Below are 20,951 nucleotides of genomic sequence, written 5' to 3' on the forward strand. Positions count from 1 at the left end.
CCAGAAGCCAATTTGTGTCCCAGCAAAATCTGTATTGTTGTGTTCACATGTTCACTTTATCTAGGCCTTTATGCTCATCCATTTTGGTTGAGTTTCACTTAGTTCTTTGTGTTCGTTCAAACTCAGTGAATGCAAACCTACATAAATCATACCAAGAGCCACAGGAAATCTGCGAACCGAAACTGCAGTTTTCACACATTGATTATTAAGTCCATTACTTTTGAAGGAATATGGTATGCCAACTGTAAAATAAATGGATATGGGTAGGAAAATATTCTTTAACACACTGTCAGTAATGTGCCTGTAATGATCTATTTATTTTATTCTGTTTTTTTCCAGTGGCCACAGATATCTTCAATTCCAAAAACATGGCCATTCAGGCCCAGAAGAAGATCCTTGGCAAAATGGTATCCAAATCAATAGCGACTACCTTGATAGACGACACCAGCAGTGATGTTTTAGATGAGCTCTACAGAGTGACAAGGGAATACACTCAAAACAAGAAAGAAGCAGAAAAGATCATTAAAAATCTCATCAAAACAGTCCTCAAATTGGCAATCCTCTACAGGAATAACCAGTTTAATCAGGATGAAATAGCACTGATGGAGAAGTTTAAGAAGAAGGTTCATCAGCTGGCTAAAACTGTGGTCAGTTTTCATCAGGTGGATTATACCTTTGACAGGATTTTTTTGTCCAAATTGTTGAATGATTGTAGAGAGATACTTCATCAAATCATCCAACGCCATCTAACTGCAAAATCACATGGACGTGTCAACAACGTGTTTGATCATTTCTCTGATTGTGAATTTTTGGCTGCCTTATACAATCCCTTTGGACCTTATAAGCCCCACTTGGAGAAACTCTGTGATGGTGTCAACAAAATGCTAGATGACGGAAACATATAAGTACTCGCATTATGCTCGTGTATAATTTGTAGAAAGAGCACTGCTGATTTATGAAGGAATAAGGGACCATACAAAAGTAGTTTTTTGAATATAACAGATGCTTCAGAAAAATCTTTACCAAACTGAATATTATGAGCCATCTATTGCTATTCCCAGTCCGCCCGTAACAATTCTGCTTTAGTGTGCTTTGTCCAAGGAAACTGCTAGATAAAGGTCATGAAACAGAGCTGCTCAAGTAGAGGAAGACTCTTGTGAAGTAGATGATAAAATGAAATTATATGTAGTCAAACCATCCAACTATGTAATTCTACATTTAGAGTAATATTTATAAATCATCAAAAGACTATTTTTTGTATCAGACTAGCATGGTGATGGAACATTCTGTAATTTCTTTAACTCACATGTTAGAATATATATTTTGATGCATTTATATTCACATGTGCTGTATGTATATGTGTAGATAACAGCTTCCTTGTGCTGCTTTTATGAACAGTTCAGTTTTACAGTTGTCATATTCCTGATACTTCTGTGCAGCATTTGAACTGCATTGTTAATCTGCAGTCCAGTAATGAAAATCAGTTATGTTTGAAAACCTACCAAGTGACCCTTGCAGATCAACTCTCATGCCTGTTAAGTTTGATTATTCCAGGAACAGTAAACTACAATAATTCAGCCTGGCTTGGAAAATGCCTTCTACAGACTGAATAGTGTGTGGTAGAAGAAAGCACTATGATATATAATTCTGTTTCAGAATTTTAAAACTCCATGTGCAATTAAAAGATAAAATGCAGTAAGTGAGCTGAGAACGCTCACTAATTAACATGGGAGTCCTGCTAGTATATCCATCCTTTTCTGAAAACGTAAGGGTCGATGTATTTCTGCACATCAAGATAATGTATTTGGTAACGTGAATTTAGATAACATAAGCATCTGAAGGCTAAAAAAATTCCACACCAGTTTGCTTTGTATATAGTGAGCTTATGTTGTTGGGTTACATATAGTAACAACTGTTTAACAAATAGAGAAATGGCATTTACAATACCACAGATTAAATCCAAATTTTGTATCTAGTTCTTTTCACTGATACAAAAAAAATGTGACTCTCCAAACACTATAATGTGCTAAAACATTTCAAACACCCGAGGAATTTTTGTGGGGAAGCTTATAAAGAACTTTGCAATGTATTTAATTGCCAATTTTTTTTGCTGTTTGATATGTCTTCTATTTTATGAGTAAACCAAAGAATGTTTGCACTCCACACTTCGCATGTTTTTTCTGTTTGCCTATTAAATTAGAAAAAGTAAACTTGTGAAGCGAAGTGCAATCTCTGATAAGTGCCTCACGATTACAATTTAATTATTTCCTTTCTAAAAATGGAAGTTCAGTCTTCATGCCCATTCACTCACTGGATTCACAGTATGCCAAGAAGGGTGCCCAATGTGACTTTGTGACAGGGATGCATAGCTAAGAATACAGAGTTATTTTATACAGTCCACCAACATCCAGCAGATGGTGAAGGGTTAAGGTCAGTACCAGCTTGGGCCAATTAGAAACTGATAAGTTAATAATTCTCAGTTTCTAAGAGCTGGAGAACTACTTTGTCATCAGATAGTTAGTTATTTTTTGGTGCTTGGACACTATCCTCAGATTGCATTTTGTCCATCATCAGTGATTTACTGGTGATGCAATGTCATGAGGAAAACTTGATTATTTTGTGACTTTGCAGCCCCATCTTTTTCATTTCTCCACATTAGACTGCTCTGGTGGGAAGAGAGAGATATTTCTTCTCTTTCCCTCCACTTTCTCTCTAACTGATGAGAGAGGGAAGGTTCCTGAGGGCTAGAAATATGGTTCAATATCACAGATGGACTCCATATTGCATTACTAATCCACTGAGTCATCCACTCTTCCTGTATAAAACAGCATCGGTGAGTGAATTTGAACTCTCTTTGAAAGGAAGATGTGATACAGCACTGTTTAGAACCAAGCCTATAGTCTGTACATTTGCTGCGTAAGCTTCCACATCTGTGCTTCAGTAAAGACCTGAAACATTTTGGCTACTCAAATTCTAGGTTTCCCCTGAACATGAATTGACAATTGTGCTTAAAAGTGTAGTATTATATGTGGACAAATGTCCACAATCTAGGCAACTATAGTGTAGTAAACATCTATTAACCAGATTTCCGGAGGTTAAGTCCAATAACCCATTGAATCTTACTTGCATCTTAAAATAGGTTAAACTGATTATAAAACTAATCAAGAGAAGCTTGACAGATATCAGAAATCCCCTCTAGTCTGTAATTTTGACACATTCTTCTAGAATGCAGTAAAAATAGCTGTCACCCAGCATTCTCCTTTGACTACAGAGAAGTCAATTTTATGACAGTGATGGAAGACACTTTGATTATAGATTTTCAAAGATGTAGCTTTAGAGGTAAAGTGAAATGGTACTTAAAGTGAGCTATATAATTCTACAGTTTTATTTTTCACTGTATAAAATATAATTCAGTGCCTATTATCATAAGTTTGAAATTAAATTGGCTTTTAATTCCTCTGCCATGTCAAGAGAATGTCTTTTGCCTGTGAAAATTTTTTATTCATAGCTATTAAACGTAATAAAAATATACATTTATATTAAATATTTAAGTGTTATCTCAAATTAGCATTCTGTACCTATCTCAGTCTGAAAATTAAAGTAAGTTGAAGCTGTATAGTTGTCCTAAATTACTGATAAAATATAACGTTCATTATTTACTGAGGATGTACTGAACCTGACACATTATGATTTTAATTGGAGAAACATAGAACAAATTGCTGGTGCAGTAAAATTCAGCTTCTCAATTAATAAAACTGGTGGATTTTACTGTGGAATTAAAAAAACAAACCCTCAGGCTTTTATGAGAAAGACAAGGTAGGTGAGATAGTATCTTTTATTGGACCAACTTCTTTTGATAGAAAGGACAAGCTTTCAGGCTACCCAGAGCTCCTTCTCAGGCCTGGAGAAGGTAACCAGAGTTCCCATCTAAATACAAGGCGGGACAGATTAAGTATAAGGGGCTCATACGTGCAACGTTATTCATCTCAGCCCTGGTCTACACTAGGGGGTGGGGAGATCGATCTAAATTACGCAACTTCAGCTATGTGAATAACGTAGCTGAAGTCGACATACTTAGATCGACTTACCGTGGTGTCTCCACCGCGGTGAGTTGACTGTTGCTGCTCCCCTGTCGACTCTGCCTGCACCTCTCGCAGTGCTGGAATACAGGAGTCGACGGGAGAGCGCTCAGGGATCGATTTATCGTATCCAGACTAGATGCGATAAATCAATCCCCGCTGGATCGATTGCTGCCTGCGGATCCGGCGGGTAGTGAAGACATACCCTTAGTTGCACAAAGAAGGAACAGACAGGTGGTTGTTGCAGTTTCTGCTTGTATTGGATCAGCTTGTATCCTACTCTTCAATATTTATTTGATCATCTTAGCTACTCCCATCAAGTGTGTGTGTGTGTGTAGATATACAGTCACAGAGAAAATCAAATAATCAGCAAGCATTTTTATCCCTATCATTGCCTTCTTTAACCAACTTAAACTCCCTTCAGATTGTCCTACGCTTGAAAAGTATAAAGATTGATGATAACCCTGTTGTTTCCTGCGACTGCTATCACCTCTATCAGGAGACAACCAAATCAGGTCTTCTGCAGGGAGTATTCCTCCCCTCCTCTAAAACTAAGATGACAGGGAAATATGGGAATGAGCAGATCCCCATATGCCTCCCTAACCTGACTCCAGTAAAAGTCCTTCAGAGTTTAATCACCAACCTGAGGAAAAAGATAAAATTTTTTGTCTCCAGTCAGCCCTCAGTTGTCTTCCAGCATTTTGCTGAAACCAGCTTACACACTGTTTTATGATGTTGCTACCTAAAAGTATACTGGAATTCCACATGGAATTACTAGGGTGATTTCTATATGACAGTACCTAAACTGCCTAAAGGGTATAGGGACCAATTATATCAGAGCCACATTGACAAACCTGTGTAAGAGAGAGAACAGCAATTTTGAGTTATGAAGAGTAACAGAATTAGGAGGAACACATTACTATCTTAATTCACTGTAAAAGAAACAGCCTCAAATATCTGTTTCCTGGTTGTGTCTGTGTAATTAGAAATCAGATGGGATGATCTACATCTTGATACAGCTGCTAAGTTTTATATATAAATCTATATCCACATGTCAGTATATTTGGCATTTACCATTAACTTAATCTGTATATCTGTGACCCTTTTACAAAGAACATGTAATACCTGTATATATTTTCATAGGAACATTTCGACAGGTCAGCCAACTTTCACAGTTAAGAGGAAAACTTTTGCGTAATAAAATGGTCTTAACTGTGAAAAAGGATTACACTATTTTAGCCATGTCATCTCATTTGTATGCTTTACAAGTAGATACAACTCCCTTTTTGGTCCCTGGTAGGAGGGGAGAAATAAATTTCTATAATAAAAAAAATATATGCTGTAGCCATTACCTGGAGAGTTCACTGTGGCTACAGAACGGTTGATATGTACAATTGATTGAGGAAAAATAATCTGTGTTGCATTGCTTCCTTTAAAAATCTCTTCTTTTCCTTAATGTACTAAGCTATAAGCTGTAGCTCACGACAGCTTATGCTCAAATAAATTTGTTAGTCTCTAAGGTGCCACAAGTACTCCTGTTCTCTTTGCAAATTATATTCTATTAGTGCTCGTGTATGTGCACAACAGAACAAACTCTATTGCAGCCTCAACATAAATATCCAGAGTAACCAAAACATCACACAACTCACTCTTACGTGGCTTATTTTCCTCCTAAGTAGAATATAGGAATAGTATCTTATCCTTATAAACCATATGATAATAGTAAGAGCTAAATCCATTACTGTACCAATATGTTCATACCACAAGGCAAACTTTCCTGATATCTAATGACCACGAAGTGCCAAGGTGATCTCTCCACTCTTAGTACTTCAAGTTTTAATAATTAGAGCTTCTGCTTTCTGTTTTTAAAACCAATATTTGTTGGTAGAACATTCAGAATCAAGGTCAGCTGTTTTATGTGTATATGATGCTACTATACTGATTATTTTTCATATTATGCATTTAGATTTACCTCACTTGCAAGTATGAAATTGATAAATCACGTGGAACAAAATGGTGATAGATGTCTGAAGCAAAATTATAACTTAATACAGGATTCCAAATAAACATCTATTTGCTAAGAAGAAAACCTTAAGGAACTCATTCAGAGGTGGCACTCTGTGCACAATCATTTTTGGGAGAAAGTGGGTAAGTTCAGATCATTTTGTCTTTAATGGGGTACTTGAGAGTGGAAGGAGCAGATATCTTGGAGGTTGGAGGGGAAAGGCATGCGTGGCTGTGAGGTTAAGGTGGACCTCTAAAATTAAGAGGGGGAAGAGAGATTAGAATGAGTGTAGATGGCATGAATGGAAACAAGTATGGGAAACAAGAACTTGGAAAAGAGAAGGAGTCCAAAGGAAGGAGGGCATGAAGCAATGAGGGCAGGATACAGAGTGGAGATGGGGGTTACAAAGGAGGGAATACAGAAATGAGGGGAAGGAGTGAACTGCGGCGAGCTTAAAACTAGCTAGGACTGGCCCAGTCTACCATATCATCTCTTGGGTATTTTCCTTCACTCAGCAGACTTTGCTTACATGTGAAGAAGTTTCTTGGTGTGCATAATCCTAGAGGTTTTGAATTAACTGAGCTTCTGAGGAGAGGCATTATATTAGTCTGTCACCACTCAGAAGATCTGATCTCTGCCGGTAGCTCTTCAGAGCGTCCACCTCAGTGGTTCTTATACTTTGATGGTTAGAGCTGCAAATGTAGTTGCCAATTCAGAATGTTCCACAAAGGCTATGTAATGCCTCATTTGTCATGTGGTTACTCTGGCCAGGCAAAGGGCTGGACAACTCCCAGTGGATGTGGGGTGCTGTTGTGTTCAGATTTTATTTTTCCAAAATAGATCGAGCATATAGGGTCTTCTCCAGAGTACTCAGGGAACACTGTGCATGTGTATGCTCAACAATCTTATCTCTCTTTCTGACCAGCTGCACCAGGCCTTCTGTTCCTGCCTGGGGATGGCAATATACTGCTCATGTTTCAGTTTGGAATAGTTTTGAAAAATGGGTTGGGGGTCTTCTGGGGAATTTGGTCTACCTTCATTTGGAGATGCTATTTCACTGGTTGTGCTAGACTTGGATCCTAAGTAGATGGAATCCATTGGCTGTTCAACTGCTAATGTCAGCTGTATGAACTCTTCTAGTCTATACTGCCTTCCCCCTGTGCGGCACTGGCATAGTGTTTTACTGATGCTTTGTTCTGTGCTTGCAATATCTTCTGTTTACTTTACTGGTGAGATTGTAAGACACTGTTCTTCCATGGAGAATCCAGATCTACAGCCATGCATCATCCACTGGGCCCTTCAGCAGCTTGCAACAGACAAGTGGATTGCAACTGGACTTCCAGATGGAGCATGAACAATTGCAGTGGCCCAAAACCAAGAGTCTTGATCTGGACTCGGCTCTAAGGAAGTATGGTTGGATCACCCAAAGATCTTGATAAACAGTCGCCTGAGGAATGATGATCTTTCTGGTGGGACTAGAATGGGTCTCTTTGTTCAAGTCAAAAGCCATCTCTCCAGCACAGCATTTTATCTTGCTCTCAGTGGTCTGAATTTTCCCTGAAGGCAGGCATGTTGCAGTACCACAAGGCAACCTGAGATTGAGTAGATAAGAGGAGGAGCAAATAGGGAGAGACTGGTACATTTTCGGGAGAAAGAGCAGGTACTGTGATCAGGCCCAGGTATTTCATAAGGGTGCTGTGACGTGCAGGGTGACTAGGCTGGTCTGTTGGCTCTCAGTACTGACATGTTTCTTACTTATGTGAGACTTCAGATGGAGCAGTTTTTAATTACATGGCTAGGTGAGGAGCATGTTCAAGCTTGTGGTTCTCATTCTCTGTGGGAGGAATCCTCTGGATATCAGGACCATAGTTTATCCCAAACACAGTGTTGGGTTGGGTTGAGATAAACATACAGTGACAATGACGGGATAGCTCTTTACACCAAATACTGATGAAAGGCAGTCCTTTTTGCCCACTGCATGCCCTGGATTGGCCTAGTGTGGGGAAGTGGGAGAGTATTTTCTGGTGGGGGTGGAGAGGGTACATTGTGCAGATTACTTAAATGGCTGTTCCTCTCTTTCGTTCTTCCCTTCCCAGTTAGAGGAATATAGGGGCCACCACGAGGACAGTGGTACATTCCATGTTTCCCTATGTACTCTGGGCTGCAGCTGATCACCATTTGGGGGTGGGAAGGAATTTTTCCTGCAGTGCAGAATTGACCCACTGCAGCTGGGAGTTTTTGCCTTTCCTTGAACATGTGGTAAGTGGGGTATAGGGGATTCCTGAGAAACAGTCAGAGGTCTGCCATGTATTTTGGGAGTGGAGATTTGTGTGTACAGTACCATGTTGTGTACACAGGAATTCTTTGCAGTAATAGATGCTATTGAGGCTTATGCCAAACTCTAGTTCAGGGCCAGGAGTGAGATGGCAATGGGATGTAATGAGTGGTAGGATGGGTGGAGGCTGTTTATCATGCACAGATTAAAAGTACCAATCTTTTGTACCCAGCTGTAGCCAGCCAGGGTTCTTGTCTGTTTTGGAGTTGCTTGTGGCCATAGATTTGAGGTGGTAATTGCACTGAACTACTGTTGACAGCCAGGAGTTGTAGGGATTTTTAATTTTCCATGTATTTATTAAGGTTACAGCTGTTAGTTTAAACCACAACTTGTGTGGAGTTTTTATTTGCCATAGCTTAGGGTCAACACCAATACATACTGTATTCTCTGGAAGTCAGTTTAGTGCTTATTTTCTAATCTTTTTACCTCTTATTTTATTACCTCTGTTTATTTCTTCCTTTTGCCTTTGGTGACTACAAAGAGCCAAATCAATGGATTTTTATGAAGGGAATGTGTAGGAGAAAAACCAACATCTTCCATGGATGGAATGGAATAGCTGTGTTCTGAGAGCAGCAGAGCTATCCTTTCCTCCCACTTTCCTATCTTTTGTCCATGGGGTATATTTTCAAAATAGAAAATGAGACCTACAGAGTTTCTGCTTGATAGGTTTGTTCAACTAATGTATTATAACATGCCAGCTTAGCCATTCTCTAAGCCCCAGATGTGACCCTATGCTTGAGTCTACTGTAGAAGGTGGGTCTTCCACGTAATGGAATTGTGTGCTACCTCACTGCTCTGCTGATGCCCCCATCGTGACTTTTTCAGTTAATTGAGTGGTATGTGCAACTAATGCCAAACATGTTTCTTGCAAAATGGGGGAGATTAGAGAGACCTCCTGTGAATGTGGATTGGTGCTAAATGTTTTTTAAGTGTTTGCTTTTGCAATTAGTTAGAATGTGTACACATTGCATGTTACACAATATGCTGTCCCTTGCCATTAAATTCAGAAAGCTGTTTTTCAGATTCTCTTGCTGACAAACTGTGGATTCCAGAGCTGGCAAAAGTCCTACTCATTGACTACAATAGGCTCGTAGGCTTAAAAATAAAAGCAGGGGAAGTAATACTGAAATAATTCTCTATTCTCACCTCTCTGAAGGAAAGGGTTGACATCACCAAGGACCTTGCATTATATATTTGAGAGATTTTCTGGTGGTGATTATTTAACCAGTGTTAGCACACCCAACTTCAGTGGGTGGAGGAATCTTGAAACCATCTTTCTTTTTTGCGTGCTGGTCCCTATGCATAATTCCAATGTGGGTTCGCATGTGCTTCGATTGCCTGGAGCCAGAGGATTTTGAAAGCAATATGCATTAGTCCACACATGTCTCGGCTCACCTTGTGCCTTCAACTGAGGAAATAAAGGGTGGTGTGGACCAACTGTCTCTCCAATTCCTTCTGATCACGGCTCAGGTCAGAACCTCCAATGTCGAAAGCTTCAGCTTTCTTCATCTGTGAATATATATTTAGATATCTGTAAATAGTTCTATATTCTAGAGTTTTAAAGTTTTTAATCTGATAATTTGTGCTTTATAATTAGTCTCCTTGAGCTGGGGAGCACCTCCCCGCTGCACACACGTACTGGTTTATGCCCAGGACTCCAGGCTTGAAAATTTGTGCTTCCTGCCTGTGATCCTTTTCAGTCGCCAACGACCACCAACGTTGCTTGTACATCCTTGGGGAAGCCCACATCATGGCAAAATGCATTTTCTGCCATTTGTTCCCCAGCCAAACCCAGAAAGGGTGCGAACTCCACCTTAGGAAGCACCTAATGAAGCCATGAATGCGGCCATGAAGCCGCAATCGGACCCAGGCTGAGGAACCCCACACACATCAGCCTGACTCAGCAAGCAGTGCACCTCCTGCTATGAGGTTCAAATCAGGAGTGAGGGAGTCTATCCCCACACATCCCTCAGCAGAGTCTTGTTGGGAGAGCAGGGAGCATTGTCATAAACATGAGGCTAAGTCTTCCTCCAAATCCACTTCAAAGAAGTCAGATTCAGCCCTACCTAAACCAAGAAATAGCTCAGCCCGAGAGAACTTAATAGATCCTAAGTCTCAGAGGCATGATAAGAAAGCTCACAAGTCTAGGGCTCCATCGGCACCAGTTGCGACCTGGCAGCCATAGTGCTTCCGGTACCTCCCAAGCACTAATCCTGGGATCTGCCGGACTGATGAAGACCAATTGCCAAGAGCATCTGTCACCTGCGGTTCCACAGATGTAGACTGTGGCACAGACTGTCTCTACTGCAGCTCCAGTGGTTCGGGTAGCCAGGACCCTCTTGCTCCAGGAAGGACCAAGACCTATGCTCCTCCTGAGGACATCTTCACTCTCACAGACTCTGAGTCTCCACTCCTTCAGGTCCTTCCCTTTTGAGGGAGGTCATGACTCCACCAAGGGATCTGGCTTTTGGGAGGAGTTTGTCTCCCATTCCATCTTCAGGCTATGATTTGCCCCCAGCAGCACTTTTGGTATCATTGTAGGAAGCAGAAGCGGTTTTTTTATGGGGAGATTCTGAAGTACCCAATGAACTGATATGCCCTTCTCCTCCAAGAGACACCTTCCTGGTCAGAAGACCTGGGCCAGCCTGGGACCAACTTCCATCTCATTGTCTACCCCGGAACAGTTATACCTCATGCTTTGGGGACCACCCCCCATTTGACCAGTCCTACTAGCCATACTGGGGGCCATGGGACCAGTTCCAGCTCACTGAGTCAAGTCTGCTAAGGAGTCACCTTTTCGCTCCCCTTTGAGGGGACAACCAGAGCTGCCCTGGATCCTGCTGAGGAGGAGCCTATATCAGATACTGTGATTTCAGTATTCCTCTACCTCCCCGATTAGCTCCTTGTCACTAAGTCACACCAAGAGGCCCAGGCATTGACTTTGACAGTGCTACAATTCGTCTCCAGGGGTCAGCGTAAAAGCCAAAAAACATATTCTTACCCCTGCACGGACTTTGTACTTTGTCAGGGTGTTCTTAAATTTCATTATAGCAAGGACTTACTTGCCAAGAGACAGGTTTCAGGCTATGATGTTATAGACTAGATCAAAACCAACCCCAGAGTGCCTGTCAAGACCAATCTCTCTCCTAAGCTATATGCACTTACGCCATGCCTTTTGCAAGACTCTACCTTTGTTGCCCACAAGTGTGGCTTCAAACTGTGTACTCACCAAATCGACAGTTCATAAGCACCATAGTGACTGTTCCCAACAAACTGATATCGTCCCTGTCATAGTGGAAGAATTGCCATCAGTTTGCATTGACATTCCCTTCCTCATCTCTGTACCAGACAGGATGATCATTACCAGTGTGTCCCTATTTGGCTGGGGACTCACATGGACATCCATACAGTGCAAGGCACATCTCAAGAATTCAGAATGCACCTCAATGCTCTTCAGCTGCGTGCAGTTTGAAGGGCTTGCAAAACCTTTCTCGTATTAATTCAAGGTCACTATGCCCTTATAATGTCAGACAACATCACAACCGTCTTTTACATCAACAAACTAGAAGGAGCAAGATCCACCCTTCTGTGTGCTGAAACAATCAGTATGTGGATCTGGTGCATTGGCAATCAGATCACCCTGTTGGCAGTCTGCCTCCCAGGAAACCAGAATTTGCTAACAGGCTCTCTCTGCAGATACTTTGCAGTCAATCATATGTGGGAGCTTCACAACTCTGTGGTAAACAATATTTTTTGCTCTACAGAAGATTCCCCACCAGAGACCTGTTTGCTTCCCAAACAAAGAGGAAGTACAACATGTGTTGCTCCAAAGATGTTCCGGATTGTCACTTACAATGAGATGATCTGCTCCTTCCATGTTCAGATCATCTGAATTATGCCTTCCTCCACTACCACTCCTGCCTCAAGTTTTGTGCAAGATTTGGTAGGACAGGGCATGAGTTATTCTCATTGCCCCCAACTGGCCCAGACCGTTTTGGTTCCTGAACCTCCTATGCATGTTATCTCAGGCACCAGTCATTAGTCTTATGTTTCCCAATCTCCTGACTCATGGAAACAGCAAGATCAGGCATCCCAACCAACTGTGGCTTCATCTCAGAGCCTGGTTTTTGCATGGGCACCATTCTTAGAGCAATCATGTTCTGAAGCTGTACAGCACATCCTTCTAATAGGAAGAGTTACCTAGCCAAGGGGAAGCATTTTTCTAACAGGGAGCACCAAAGACTTATTTCTCCAAAAGCTACAGATATTCCTCTTATTCTGGACTATATTCTTTCCTTGAAGACAGCAGGTTTATCTGTCAGTTCCTTAAGGCTCTGCTTGGCAGCAGTCAGTGCATATCCTCTGCCTTCACAGGGCTACCCCATCTTCCCTCATCCTCTGATTAGCAGATTCTGGAAAGGCCTAATCAACCTTCCCGCCTATATATGAAAAGCCTACTCCTCAATGGGACTTAACTCTTGTTTTCTCAGTACTCACTAAGCCTCCTTTTGAACCATTAGCTTCTTGCTCCATGTCTCTTGAATCCATGAATCCATCACCTCAGCCAGAAGGGTTAGTGAGTTTGAGGCATGGATGGTGGAGCCTCCTTACACTATATTTCATAAGGACAAGGCTTCATTAAGTTTACACTCTAATTCACCCTCCAAGTAGTCTCAGCATTTCACCTGAACCAGTCTACCCACTTACCTTCTTCCCAAAACCTCAGACATCCTCAGAAAAAAGGAGGCTCCATTCCCTCAACATCCAGAGAGCCACAACCTTTTACCTGCAGAGAATAAAAACAATCAGGGAGTTCCCTAAACTATTTGTCACCACAGTAAAAAGAGTCAGTGGTTAGGCTATCTCAAAGAATCTCTAAATGGATCTCGGGCTGTATTTTGCTCTGCTGTCAGTTAGCTAAACTTCTTCCTCCTCATAGGGTAAGAGCTCATTCCACAAGAGTACAAATAACATCTATGGCATCACTTCAAGAGGTTCCTTTACTTGGTATTTTTAAGGCAACTATATGGAGCTCAGTCCACACACTGGCTAGACATTGCATCTTTTGGAACAGCCGTCCTTCATTCAGCTCTGGCATCTATGACTTTGCACCCTCCTCCTATTTGAGTTCTTCTGGTCAGTCATCCATAGTGAAACACACATAGGAACCAGCACTTGAAGACAAAGTTAACTTAACTTGTAGTAAGTGGAGTTTCTTTGAGATGTCATCCCTATCTCCATTCCACTACCCACCCTCCTTCCCCTCTGCTTCAGATCTTCTCTGATCCTCACTGGAGAAGGAACTGGAGAGGCAGTCAGATCTCCCTGCACTTTATCTCCTTGGTTGGAGGCACGAGGTGAGGCAGGGCACACATGCGGACCAACAGACATGGCTTTCAAAATTCTCTGGTTCTGGGCACATGGAGCACATGCTTACCCTAGTGGAATACAGATGGGGACCACACATCTCAAAGAAACTCCAGTTACTATAAGATAAATAACTTTCTCTTACTGGGATAGTGTCATAGGTGGAGCTGGCCCATTAAAGGGGAAGTGGGGGTGGTACTCAGCCACATTTGTGCTATTTAACACTTCTCAAGGTAAAGGGAATGAGTGTTGGGGTCATGTTACAAGGGTAGCTTGTGACCATAGAAGAGGCCACCTGGGAAATATCAGGGTAACCTGTGCTCAGTAAAGGGAAAAACTCCAGTGAAAATGGACCTGAGAAAGGATGTTCCATTGAGGAGCAGGAAAGGACCAATGAGGAGGCTAGGCTCTGTACATAGGAAATAGCTCCAGGAAGGAAAGACTGGACAATTTCCATTATGGAACTGATAATTCAATTGTTAAGGTCCCAGGATCGGAAACCCTGGTAGAAGGTGAGTGTGGGTTCTCTCTGTGCTGCCACCTGTTGAGATGGTATGCCTGCTCACAACAGGGAGACGAATCAGTATTGGAGGGCTGGGAGCTGATCCCAGAGAAGGGCTAAAGACTGTCATGGAAGAGAACAGACCCACAGAGGTGGCCTACGCCCAGCAAGAATGTGAGGCAGAAGATTGGGTTGTGTTTACTTTTGGCCTTTGACTCTGGAAGGGGGTAGACTTTGAGACTTAGATGGAGGACTAAGTCACCTCAACAATCTAACTAGGCTGGAAAGTGGTGGATGACTACTGAGAGGGGAAACTGGGCAGATGATGGGCCTGCTACAGGTAGCCACAATACAAGCCACAGAGTTCTATAATGCCATGTCTCAGATCAAGATAGATCACCACATGTTGATTAAAAGTACTATTGTACTTTGTACTATTAAAAGTAAAAGTGTTATAATCTTTACTGTATATAGACTGGATTAAATCTTCAGGTTCCTGGCCATATGGGCAACTTGCCCTTGCTTGGGCAAAATGTGGGTGCCCCTTTTCCTCCTGATGCTATAGAAACACAGTTAACATTTACTGTCTAATGACTCTTACAATAGACTTCTCTGACAAGAATCATTTAATAGTTTAAATTTATTAATTTTAACTAAAGAAAATTAAACATTCATGAGGATAGGCCCGATGACCAAAACAAATATTTTAGTAGCATTTTAAAAATTCCTGAGAAAAAGCAAGTAAATCCACTCATTTTTCCTAGTATAAAGAAACATTTCAGAGCTTATGGGAGCTTGAGGACACCAGCAAACATTTTGGATAGGTTTAGAAGATACTTTGAGAGATTGTAGGATCTTAGTTGTGATATAACTCAGCCTTAATAAAAACATAATTTTGTAATTAATATGTTGCCTTATTAATATATTGATTTTTAGAAGGCATGCCAAGGTGTGCTTCCTTTGGAGCACAATATGAAAACTATTTTTTCTAAAAGCTATGATATTTTTGGTATTTCTAAGGTGCCTATCACCTGTGCCTAGGCACTGAATGAAATTACTTGGATGCACAGCTTCCAAAAATCATTTGCCTACTTTCTAATGGCAGGGTTTGGATATCTGTTTGTTTGTGTGCTAAGTTTTTCTAGACAAAAGAGGGTGTTATACTAACAAAAAGCTTGATGATGGATGCACACATACGTATTCTGACAAACAGTGCTTTCAGGCGTCCCCAAGAGCTGGTGAAGCTCAATAAGAGATACAGTTGACACAATCATTTCATTATCTGCTTCAGCCATTTATAATTCCTTATGCTTTTTTCTAATTGAGTGCCCAACCTGGAAATCCTGCCATTATTCTTCCTGTATGAATCATTTATGGAAAGGTCACTTTGGCACCTGCTACTGATCTGTGGTTTGACATCTCTTCCATCCAAGTTTCCAACTCACATAATCTCTATTGTGGTTAATGTTTGTTTTTTCCTCACTAGCCAGTTTCAGATCAATGCAGTTACTTTCCACTGATTCTATGACCTTTGAGATTAATCATTTTTACTCTGTTGACCGATCCCACTGTAGTCTATTTCTTTGAATGATGCTTTAAGTGTGCATTTTTTTAACAAAGTCAGGCTACATCTTGAAGGCATAACATATGAAGTGGCATACTTCCACCTGAACATTTTTTCTGCTATGTTTCCTGGAGAAAATCCAAGAATCTCTGACCTCACTGAGGAAGGGGCAAAAATATGTGAGTTATCCATCTCCCTGCTAATCTTGAAATAGTGTATGCCAAAATGGTGAAGCTGTAAGATATTTTGAGCTGTGTATTCAATTATTAGGTGAAAATACATTCTCTATATACTAGAGAAGCATGTGGAGGCCCCAACCAAGATCAGGACCCTATTGTGCTTGGCACTCTACAAACACATCGTGAGAGAAGTTTTCTGCTCCAAAGAGTTTACAATCTAAATAGACAGGACCAACAAAAGAGTATGTCTGGGTGAGGAACGGAGAGGTGAAGCAACTTGCCCAAGTTAGCATACAAGATCTGTGGCAGAACCAAGAATAGAACCCAGGTATCCTGAATCCTAGCCCACTGCCATGTCCATTGGACTGCGCTGCCTCCATTATACATACCCTGTTATGAATATGGACGGGAGTATGCAAATGAATGTATGTAATGTTATTGTAGGGATGACTATGCTAGTATTTCTAGCATGAACTAAGTGTTTCCAGAAGCCTATGCAGGTCTGACTACACTGAGTATTCATACAATTAATAACATTTGTGCTTCTCTCCAAGCGGTGTACATCCTGAATGCTTACCAGACTTTACAGACACAGTCAGCAAACAAAACCAAACCAGAGGACAAGGTGGTGTGAGATAAGAGTGAAAGAACCTACATAGCACTTAGCTACGTTTGCCAAAAGGGTAGATATGTAAACACAGGGTCAATGTGATGATTCTCTTTTCTGGAGGCTGTACATTTAAGTGTGCCTGTTTGCGATGGGGGAGGGCTGTCAGTCAAGTCAGGCCCCTTTTTCCACAGTGAATAGAATACTTGCTTGCTTTCTCATGGAGCCTTCTTTCAATCATCCTGACGGAGTACATTGTGTGTTTATTTCTTGTGTACACAAATAATAACAAAGAAAATAGTGTCCAGGATGGGATGGTACAAACAGCAACAGAGATTACATTGTAATACTGAGAACGCAGTCTGTTAATTTTTCAGTACCGGCCATTGTGAACTGACTCACAGCTCTGCCCCTCAGCAAGCGGGAAGTAGACTCTTTATATTTTAAGATGTAGTGTGAACAGAGCAGAGCCAGAGACATTTCCCCTTTATATTCAACTACTTAACCGTCCCTTGCCTTTCAGGAAGTTTTTCCTCTTTTGTTGAGTTGTATGTCACTTTAATGGCCTATACTTGAAAGCACCATTTCTTAAAAAAAAAAAAAATTATATATATATACTGACTAATATATATCATTGTGAAAGAGTATGGTGTATTCTTTCTGGACAAATTCAGATATTGACCTTTATGTTTATACTCATGACACTTTAAATCAGGGATCTCAAACTCAAATCACCTCAAGGGCCACATGAGGACTAGTACATTGGCCCGAGGGCTGCATCACTGACACCTTTTTCATATAAAGGTAAAAAAGTCCTGCCCCCACTCCACCCCTTCCATGAGGCCCTGCCCCTGCCTTGCCTCTTCCCACCCCTTCCCTGCCCCCATTCCAATCCCTTCCCCAAAGTCCACACCCCAACTCCGCCCCCTCCCTGCCCCTATTCCAACCCCTTCCACAAATCACTGCCCCAGCCCTGCCTCTTCTTCGCCTCCTCCCCTGAGCGCGTGGCTCCCTACTCCTCCCCCCTCCCTCCTGGAAAGCACTAAGCACTGCCAAACGGGAAGCGCCTGGAGGTAAGCAGAGGAATGGGGATACGGTGCACTGGGGAGGTGCAGGTGAGGGGAGCTTGGCGCTCCCAGGAAATAACTCCGGGGGATGTGGAGAGCTTGGCAGGCCACAGCAAATAACTCTGCGGGCTGCGTGTTTAAGACCCCTGCTTTAAATAGATCTTCTATTACTCAACTCTCTCCTGCCTTATTATTATACGTTCTCAAGGGCACACTTCACTGCAGCTTCCAGTGAATGCATGTAACATGTCTGTGTAGCTACAGGAATGCCACAGTATAAAACCTAAGAAAATGCAGCACGTCTTAAAACAAGTGTCCCTTTTACTTAACCAGTGAATAGGCCTTGTGCTGCCTCTGCACAAGAATGAATTTCAATCCCAGGCTGCTTTGTCTTCCAGAAATGCCAACTGGCACTTTTTCCGTGGCCCAGTGCTCCCCCTACTGGGAAAATGGCATGTTGCATTTACAATATTTAAAATACAGTCATCCTTTAAAATGAAATCCTACTGCTAATAAATAAGAGGTGATACAGCTCAGTTTGAACCTTCCAAAGGAGCCTTTCACCAAGACTACATGGTGTAGTTCAGACACATATGCCTCCACAGTTTAAGACACTCTCATGTACAAAACATCACTTTGCTAGCTGCAGACAAAGTAAAGCACGAATAGACAAAGACTGGATTTCTTGCAAATATAATATTGCCTTTCTATTTTTGTGTGGCATCCATCCTAGAAAAAATACCAGGAGAGCACTATAAAAGAAAGATAGGAGGAGGAGGTGTGTGTATGTTGAAGTCATTGACAAGTCAATAATCTATCAGTTTTTCTGTTGGAATGGGGAAAATAGCAGTTTTGATTTTATCTTGAAAATGATAGAGAGACATCTGTTGTGAAGCAGACTCCTAGATTAAAATTAATAGATTAAGACCAAAAGGGACCATTGTGGTCATTTATTTTGACATCCTGCAGAACACAGGCCGTAGGATATCCCGGAATTGATTCCTCCTTCAAGTGCAATAGCTGTGGCTGAACTACAACGTATCTTTTAGAAAAGCATCCAATCTTGATTTTAAAATGTCCGGTGATGGAGAATCCACCACAGTCCTTGATAAATTGTTCCAATGAGTAATTACTCACTTTAAAATAAATTACCTGTATTTCTAGACTGCATTTTCTTAGCTTTAACTTCCAGCGATTGGATAATGTTGTTCTGTTTTCTCCTAGATTGAAGAGCCATTTGTTACAGTTCAGGGTAACTGCACCTGTCTTTCCTCTCAGTGGCCCAGCAAAGGCACCCACTGTCAAGCGTCCAGCTCCCCAGCCATCACCTCTCTTGGGTGAAGACCAATCTCTCTCTCCCTTCTGACCAGGGTATTGCTAGGTTGAACAGTTCCCTGCCTTGACTGTGTTATTCCCCAGAAAGCACAGTCTGACTAAGCAGGCGTGCTTTGCTTCTGTCCTCAGAACACTGTACAATTGTCCCAGTTATAGGTGGTCGTGTAGTTTGTTCTAGGAAGCCTATTTTATTCTTAAAGATTACAGAGAAAACACCTTAAAAACAATAAAAACCTAAGCTGTCACTCACGAAAGCTCATGCTCAAATAAATTGGTTAGTCTCTAAAGTGCCACAAGTACTCCTTTTCTTTTTACATGCATACCACTAACCTTACCAGAGATCTACCTCCTCCATGGGGTCTGGCAGGAACCTTCAAAACCTCAACCAGCATTTTCCTGTGGTTTCAAGTTCATCACACCCTTTGCTCAGAAGGAAAACACAGTCTTACAGGCAGCTGGGTAGACCGAAGGTCTTTCCAACTCTTTCCTAAGGATTGGTGCCTGCCCTAGCTCATGCCCATTTGCTGCATGAGAGCAAAATCCCTAAGTCAGTTCACCACCAGGTTATTTATCCCAACATCCTTTCTTTGTCGGATGGTTTCTAGCAAATCCAGTCTGAACCTCTGAAGAAGAGGAGATCAGTCAGACAGTAGATCCCCTCCCCAGGACAAAGTTTCAAAGGGCTAATAACATGAGGAATTACATAAGCATAACCCTTTCTCTAAGAGAGATTACATACAGATTCATGGAGGTTAAGTCCATTAATGCCTATTGGCCAGGATGGGTAAGAAATGGTGTCCCTAGCCTCTGTTTGTCAGAGGGTGGAGATGGATGGTAGGAGAGAGATCACTAGATCATTACCTATTGGGTTCACTCCCTCTGGGGCACCTGGCATTGGCCACTGTCGGTAGACTGTCGGATACTGGGCTGGATGGACCTTTGGTCTGACCCAGTATGGCCGTTCTTATGTTCTTATACAGTCTCACAATAACACAAACACTTGCATTTTAATACAATGGACCCTGACAGTATTAAACTTAATTCAGATTAAAATAGATAATCAAGTTTATCCAGGATATTGCATATGTCACACCATCTACTGTATTATCAAATTTTTTACCCCACGTGGGTGCTTATAGACTTTGATCAAATAGGATGGGAATAAATCTGGGGCAGATTTTTAAAAAGTCAAAAGTCACTTGTTTCCACTTTATGCATGCAATTACCATGTGCATGAATTGCGGCGAGGAGGTTTGGGGGCAAGTTTTATAGACAGATATCCATCTAACAATGTATATGTAAATGCCCATTTAGGAAAAAAAAGCAGAGTTTTGGTTAATACAAACCTAATGGCATAGAATAGGGGTGGCCAACCTCTGGCTCTGGAGCCACATGCGGCTCTTCAGAAGTTAATATGCGGCTCCTTGTATAGGTACCGACTTCGGGGCTGGAGCTCCAGACCTGAACCTTCCAATGTGCGGGGGGGTGCTCACTGCTCAACTCCTGGCTCTGCCACAGGCCCTGCCTCCACCCATTCCTGCCCCCTCCCCTGAGCCTGCCATGCCCTCACTCCTCCCCAGAACCTCCCGCATGCCACAGAACAGCTGATCAGGAGGTGTGGGAAAGGAGTGGAAGGAGCTGATTGGCAGGACTGCCGGGGGGCCGGAGGTGCTGGGAGCCAGGGGGAGCTGGGGGGGGGGGGGCTGTTGGCATATTACTGTGGCTCTTTGGCAATGTACATTGGTAAATTCTGGCTGCTTCTCAGGCTCAGGTTGGCCACCCCGGCGTAGAAAAACAGTGAAACTGTCTACAAAAGCCACTGAAGGACCTGTATAAGCTGGTGGTCAACTTGTCTAGTAAAAATAGGATTTTTAAAAACACTGACCAAATAAACCTTAAAGATATCAAAAT

General features: G+C 41.9%; 1 protein-coding gene and 1 long non-coding RNA gene across 6 annotated transcripts in view; one reads left to right on the forward strand and one right to left on the reverse strand.

Annotated features, from left to right (window-relative positions):
• Positions 1–3,614, forward strand: part of TNFAIP8 (TNF alpha induced protein 8) — a 107,227-nt gene extending 103,613 nt beyond the window's left edge. For all 5 annotated transcript variants that reach the window (XM_073344799.1, XM_073344798.1, XM_073344800.1 and 2 more), the window contains one exon: positions 340–3,614. In XM_073344799.1, coding sequence (XP_073200900.1) covers positions 369–905 — 537 coding nt within the window. In that variant the 5' untranslated portion in view covers positions 340–368 and the 3' untranslated portion in view covers positions 906–3,614. The remainder of the gene's footprint in view (positions 1–339) is intronic.
• Positions 1–20,951, reverse strand: part of LOC140911543 (uncharacterized) — a 115,720-nt gene that overhangs the window by 75,475 nt on the left and 19,294 nt on the right. Inside the window, exon 2 of the long non-coding RNA XR_012159041.1 lies at positions 13,127–13,205. This is a non-coding gene — a long non-coding RNA (uncharacterized lncRNA). The remainder of the gene's footprint in view (positions 1–13,126; positions 13,206–20,951) is intronic.

This window comes from Lepidochelys kempii, chromosome 5 (genome assembly GCF_965140265.1).
Source record: "Lepidochelys kempii isolate rLepKem1 chromosome 5, rLepKem1.hap2, whole genome shotgun sequence".
NCBI lineage: Eukaryota > Metazoa > Chordata > Testudines > Cheloniidae > Lepidochelys > Lepidochelys kempii.